Source organism: Nilaparvata lugens, chromosome 7, assembly GCF_014356525.2.
Source record: "Nilaparvata lugens isolate BPH chromosome 7, ASM1435652v1, whole genome shotgun sequence".
Classification (NCBI taxonomy): Eukaryota; Metazoa; Arthropoda; class Insecta; order Hemiptera; family Delphacidae; genus Nilaparvata; species Nilaparvata lugens.
The window spans coordinates 45681857-45689093 of NC_052510.1; the positions used below are offsets into that span (position 1 = coordinate 45681857).

A 7237-nucleotide genomic window follows, 5' to 3' on the forward strand; every position below is an offset into this window, starting at 1 on the left:
ACAATAAAATTTCCATTCATTTGCTGTTGAGAGATATGCTTCTTGCACTGATCTGAAAATATCATATCAAGTTTTACCATTTGGAGAATATTAATATTAAAATGAAGCCTACACTATTTAAATAATTAATTTATTTTAAAAATACATACAATCTTATAATTTATTATGTTTTATGTATATTTGTCACCTCTTAACCGATCATATAAAAATGTTTCTAGCAATAGAAATCTTCAAAAACAAAACACAGGTGTACCATAATCAAAGAAGAGAAATGCGATTTTTATGAGAAAACTAATATTCTTTATCAACTGCTATTATTGTGTTACAATGTTATGTAAAATCGACACTAATCATTATTTAGTTTTTATGACCCTGTCTATTGCACAGAAATACGTTGATTTTATTAAATCTTTTGCGGAGGATTCTTTCGCCGAACTTATTAAAAAAAAACAACTGTTCACTTCACCTGATTAGATACATCAACCCGGAATAGTTTGATTGATAGAGTCAAGTCTTTTCCTACACAGCTCCATTTGGTCCAAAGCTACTGCTACATTTTGCCTCATAAGATGAAACTTGGAGATGGGAACCTCAATGTACTTGGTTTCGCCTGAGTCCAGTTTAATCTCCAAGCAGACAACAGGTTCTAAAACTCTTGACAGATCCCTGGAAAAAATGTTTCACTTAGTTTGCATGACTGATACATTGAATAATTTTTACTTTCCTTGACCTATTACCATAGGTAGGCTAAGGAAAGTATTGCTTTCCGCAAAAAAATTAAGGTACCCCAATTTCTAAATTTCTATACGTTTCAAGGTCCCCTGATTCCAAAAAAGTGGTTTTTGGGTATTGGTCTGTATGTGTGTGTGTGTGTGTGTGTGTGTGTGTGGTGTGTGTGTGTGTGTGTGTGTGTGTGTGTGTGTGTGTGTGTGTGTGTATGAGTGTATGTGCGTCTGTGTACACGATATCTCATCTCCCAATTAACGGAATGACTTGAAATTTGGAACTTAAGGTCCTTATGGATCCGACACGAACAATTTCGATCAAATGCAATTCAAGATGGCGGCTAAAATGGCGAAAATCTGTAAAACTTTCAGGAGCACTGCACCATCTATGCAAAGTTTGATTTTAGATTCCCAATTATCAGGCTTCAGATACAATTTAAACAAAAAATTTCAAGTGGAAAAGATTGAGCATAAAAATCTCTACAATTAATGTTTAGTAGCATTTTCACCTAAAATTTAAAATAAGCTCGAAATTAGAGAAAAAGCGATTATTCAATTGCAAACTGTTGGCAACTGTTGATTCTATTAAATCATTCACTATGAAGAGATAGCAGACACCGTGTGTCTGCAGCGCTATTGTCCTGTCTCCAGCTGGCTCAGATCTTAGAAAAGTAGACTTGAGATGCGCGGGAACACTAGCGTCAGTTGATCAATTTTCATAACGGCAAGGAAAGTTGAGTGAGTGCACCACACCAGATTTTTTTGTTATTAAATGGAACGACTAGCAGTCAAATTTCTTCAATAAATGATTTTATTCATTTACTGTGACAACGTGATCTTTCGGCAGGTCCGCCATCTTCATGCTTGTAATCATAGACAAGCAAAAGGTTATTGGATGACAATTTTTAGTGAGTTGTTATTGGTGTTTATTGGGTTTGTTGTGGCTGAGAAGGTAATCAAAGAGAATCTGGGATTTGAAGTTAGTTTGTTCATTTAATAATAATTGCATTGTTTATTGCTTTTAAATTGGGGGTATATTTCAAACTGTTCTATTTTGTCTGGTTCTGGTCCTTTGTTTTTTATATGTACGATTTGTAGGTCTGTATTTATATTTGTGTGTCTGTGATTTTATTGTATTATGTGGTCGGCAAATGCAGATTCTGTTTTTGTTTATAGTCTTTGAATATTTTCCTTGTACCTTTGGTTAAAAAACAAAGACCAGACATAAAAGCCAAAACCTTATGAAACTTATGATACAGTTTTTGGTGAGAAGTAATGATATCAAATTTATCCATAATGAAACACTACAATATTGTCTAATGATATCACGAGTTTATTGAAAAGTTACATACATGCTTCAACCGTCGTGTGATTTACACTAAAGATGACACCATACGTGTGAAGCAAGTAATTTTTCAATGAACTCGTGATATTAAACAATATTCTAGTGTTTCATTACTAAATAATTGAAATTTATTTGATTTCAAAAGATTTCTTTCTTCAAATTATTTTTTATTGATATACAATTTGTATGAGTTTTTCATTTCCAGAATTAGACGAGGTGAATGCATATTTGCATAGTGTTTTTCTAACTACTAAACCACGTCTTACAAGATTTTGTATTTACAAGGAATTACTGTATGCATTATATATAATGAGTAACTCAGTCTACCTGGATGAAATGATTATGTTGACTCTCCACTTCAATGGATCACCTGATGAAAATTGGAATGTCATTTTGGACAAACCTAGATATTTCCTGAAAGAAATAGACAAGTATTAACAAGTAGTATTTCACCGCATCTAAAGGAAAAACTGATCTTCAGAGAATTTTACTTGTGCTTTATATATAAAATCCAACGTGCTGCAGTGATTAGATTCACAAATTTTTGGTGAGTGTGGTGCCTACATGAGCTCCAACTCTTGTGACTCACATAGGAGTTGGCACTTTAAATGCCAAATGGTCACCCTTACAACAGGAGTATTAGGCGGATGATTCTTAACTTATGTATGAGGTAGCTTATCATTACAATCACGAAGCCAATCACTTCTCAAAGCGATGATTTGGATCAAAAAGTAATTTATATCATTTTATAGAAACATTGACCCTAATTATCTGAATAAAAGTAGCAAAGATCAACAATACAATCAAACCCTAGAAAAACTGTTGCTTATAAATGAGTTATTTTCAACTATAAAGTGCAAAGCCAGATGAAAACATTTTCACTCAGCAGGGCAGCAAGCTCTTTGATTGGCTGATTATAAGCTGATTTCCGAAGGCGAAACATCAGCCAATCAGAGTGCGTCCTGCCCTGCCAAGTCATCTGAAAACGCCTCATATGGCTTGATCCTAAATGAAGCTTGACAATTACTAATGGGAATTAACGACTTATTATATATTTATGACAGATCTTATAAGCAAGACTTTCTACTTTCCTGGTTGAGTAGGATATAAAAAATATTCAAGATTTCAAAAATTCATGATTTGGCTGTATTTGAGCCTTGAGTATGATTTAATTAAGACACGTTTAGTGACAAGCGCTTTTCTACTCAATTAACTTCTAAAATTCATGTTTTGGCTCTAATTCTAGGGTAGGCTATTTTCAGCTATATATAGCCTATATTAATTAGGCTACGGTAGTTTTGTTGAAAAGCGCTTGTCAACTCAATTCATTTAAAGATTTTTTTGTTTTTATCTTACAGAGCACTTCTAACTGTTCGTGTATCATATAGTATCATATAAGTTCAAATCATGTAGGCCTGAGACCCAGACTAGAGACTGTAGGGTGTTATCAAAATGTATTTGGGAGCCATTAGTGAATAGAATAGACCTATTCAAATTTGGGATATTCATGGGAAGGGAGTGCAATTATTGTGTTTTAGAGGCTGAGCAAAGCTCTTTATTGTAAACAAAAAGAAAGACTGAAGTTTCAAATCTACTGCAGTGCACAATATTTATATATCATAGGCTATTAATTTCTATCGTCAATTGACTAATATTTTGAAATAAATTTACTATTGATAGAGTTGATTGATTCAAGTACCGTAATAAAAAATTACATTTAAGAGTTATCTATATTACTAGGACATTTTCCTAGTTCCAATTACCTACTTATTACTTACACTAATAAATGAATCTCTGACTAAATTGAAAATTGCAGTTCTAAGCGTTGAACAATCATAAATGATTACTCTGTAAAAATAATTTAAAGTAAGTGTTAACCATTTAAATCTAATCAAAACACGAAGTTTAACAAAACATAACCTCTAAACATTGCCCATGATCCACGGCCACCTAGAGTCAGAAATACTACCAAACTGAATCTATAGTACAGAATACATACAAAAGGGTAGCTTCCTATCTAACCAATGCATTTTACATGGCACCAACACCTGGAGTATACCGAGACTTCGCCATCTTTGTAGAAATTAAATTTACCGCTAATTTTAAAACATTCTCAGATGGAAGCATTGCTACCTTTGTTTAAAATTCAAATTAATACATTATAATTATACAATAATATTTGTGATATTATAATGTATAATGATAATTAATTTAGTGATTGGAATAATTTTCTGATATACAGGCCACTTTTTGAAAGGCGACAAAGTTGAACAGCTCAACATGATTGTAATAAAACTAAAGAACTGCTAAATCATTGCCAATACTGTGCATGTCAAAAATTTTAATGTTTAACTCAACAGGGCCATGAGGTCAGTTAGTGGCACACTCATGGCAACGCCAACGCCATGGCTTCCGGTGCTTTGCATTGTTGCTCCTCCTAAAATACGACGCAGACAGGCTCTGATAAGAGAATATGAGAAAATCACGAAAGGGCCACAACTGCCAATTTTTAAAATAACAGGTTTTTATCCGATGTTTTGCTCTTTCAGGGCTTATAACTCTCCAACAATGCATAATAAAAACTGATGCTTATAGTAGGTTTGTAGAGCATTGAATTCTCTTTGAAATTATATATTATTCCACTATTCCAAGTTTTCCTTTCATTGTTATAGCAGCTTCAATGTAGGGGGTAAAACTTTCATTGCTGCAGCAATTGATCGTTTGACAATGACATTTGAAGGGGGTGTCTGTGACACAATTTTTGACTTTGCAGCTTAATAGGTATTTTTAACTATTGGATTTAGTGGAATGATGAATTCTAAAGAAAAAATATCTAGTCACTCGATAGCCTAACCTAACCTAACCTAACCCAACCTAACCTAACCTGACCCAACCTAACCTAACCTAACCCAACCTAACCTAACCTAATCTAACCCAACCTAACCTAACCCAACCTAACCTAACCTAACCAACCTAACCTAACCCAACCTAATCTAACCTAGCCTAATCTAACCTAACCTAATCTAACCTAGCCTAATCTAACCCAACCTAACCTAACCCAACCAAACCTAACCCAACCTAACCTAACCTAACCTAACCTAATCTAACCCAACCTAACCTAACCTAACCCAACCAACCTAACCTAACCTAACCTAACCAACCAAACCTAACCTAACCTAACCTAACCCAACCTAACTAACCTAACCTAACCCAACTAACCTAACCCAACCTAACCTAACCCACCTAACCTAACCTAATCTAACCTAACCTAACCCAACCTAACCTAACCCAACCTAACCTAACCCAATCTAACGTAACCTAACCTAACCTAACCTCGATAGCCTAAACTTGGAATTGTTGGAAATATTTGAGAAAAAACATGGCTGAATTTGTGGATTTAGTGGAATGATGAATTCTAAAGAAAAAATGTTTAGTCACTCGATAGCCTAACCTAACCTAACCTAACCCAACCTAACCTAACCTAATCTAACCCAACCTAACCTAACCTAACCCAACCAACCTAACCTAACCTAACCAACCTAACCTAATCTAACCTAGCCTAATCTAACCCAACCTAACCTAACCCAACCAAACCTAACCTAACCTAATGTAACCCAACCTAACCTAACCCAACCTAACCTAACCTAACCCAACCTAACCTAACCCTAACCCAACCTAACCTAACCCAATCTAACCTAACCTAACCTAACCTCGATAGCCTAAACTTAAAATTGTTGGAAATATTTGTGAAAAAACATGGCTGAATTAGTGGATTTAGTGGAATGATGAATTCTAAAGAAAAAATGTTTAGTCACATTTGGGTTAGGTTAGGTTAGGTTGGGTTAGGTTAGGTTAGGTTGGGTTAGATTAGGTTAGGTTAGGTTGGGTTAGGTTAGGCTATCGAGTGACTAGACATTTTTTCTTTAGAATTCATCATTCCACTAAATCCAATAGTTAAAAATACCTATTAATCACAATGAAAACAAGTTAACCTATTTTAAATAAAAAAAATTGCAATTTTCTGCACATTTTTTGCTATATCTCAAAAACTACTAAAGTTACGCACCTGAAATTAGTTTCATTGGATTCCTCGTCAAATTTTACATAAGATTGCACTAGTTTTAAACATATTTCAGCCATAGAAAATTAAAAATAAAAATTTATCTAAAAATTTTGAACTTTCCGCCATGTTTTTTCTCAAATATCTCCAACAATTTCAAGTTTAGGCTATCGAGTGACTGGACATTTTTTCTTCAAAATTCATCATTCTACTAAATCCAATAGTTAAAAATACCTATTAAGCATCATGAAAACAAGTTAACCTTTTTTAAAGCAAAAATTTGCATTTTTCTGCACATTTTTTGCAATATCTCAAAAACTACTGAAGTTACGAACCTGAAATTAGTTTCATTGGATTCCTCGTCAAATTTTACATAAGATTGCACTAGTTTTAAACATATTTTAGCCATAAAGAAATTATTAAAAATAAAAATTGATATAAAAAATTTGAACTTTCCATAATGTTTTTTCAGCTAATCCTTGGAAATCGACAACAATGTCATACATGGTTGATCTCGTATTGATCGCCTCTATCGATCTGTATAGGTCTCAATGCTGGATTCCGCGGCCCATATACTAAAGTGCAGCCCAAATTTGGGATATTTATGGGAAGGGAGTGCAATTATTGTGTTTTTGTGGCTGGGCAAAGCTCTTTATTGTAAACAAAAAGAAAGACTGAAGTTTCAAATCTACTGCAGTGCACAATATTTATATATCATAGGCTATTAATTTCTATCGTCAATTGACTAATATTTTGAAATAAATTTACTATTGATAGAGTTGATTGATTCAAGTACCGTAATAAAAAATTACATTTAAGAGTTATCTATATTACTAGGACATTTTCCTAGTTCCAATTACCTACTTATTAGCCTACTTACACTAATAAATGAATCTCTGACTAAATTGAAAATTGCAGTTCTAAGCGTTGAACAATCATAAATAATTACTCTGTAAAAATAATTTAAAGTAAGTTAACCATTTAAATCTAATCAAAACACGAAGTTTAACAAAACATAACCTCTAAACATTGCCCATGATCCACGGCCACCTAGAGTCAGAAATACTAGCAAACTGAATCTATAGTACAGAATACATACAAAAGGGT

At 33.5% G+C, this 7237-nt stretch overlaps 1 protein-coding gene across 3 annotated transcripts; it reads right to left on the reverse strand.

Annotated features, from left to right (window-relative positions):
- Positions 1-113: 113 nt before the first annotated feature.
- LOC111054280 (COMM domain-containing protein 5-like) lies at positions 114-7205 on the reverse strand. 3 transcript variants are annotated; one of them, XR_005571840.1, is made up of 3 exons: positions 7011-7205; positions 2398-2484; positions 114-666 (listed from the first exon to the last, which is right to left on the reverse strand). XR_005571840.1 is itself a non-coding variant. In XM_039432894.1 (2 exons), exons 1-2 carry the CDS (start codon positions 2460-2462, stop codon positions 480-482), a joined length of 252 nt encoding a protein of 83 aa, XP_039288828.1. In that variant the 5' UTR covers positions 2463-2484; the 3' UTR covers positions 114-479. The 3 variants fall into 3 exon arrangements, 1 of the variants encoding a protein (XP_039288828.1); XR_002606294.2 differs by lacking the exon at positions 7011-7205 and adding an exon at positions 3849-4022; XM_039432894.1 differs by lacking the exon at positions 7011-7205.
- Between the last annotated feature and the right edge of the window lie 32 nt (positions 7206-7237).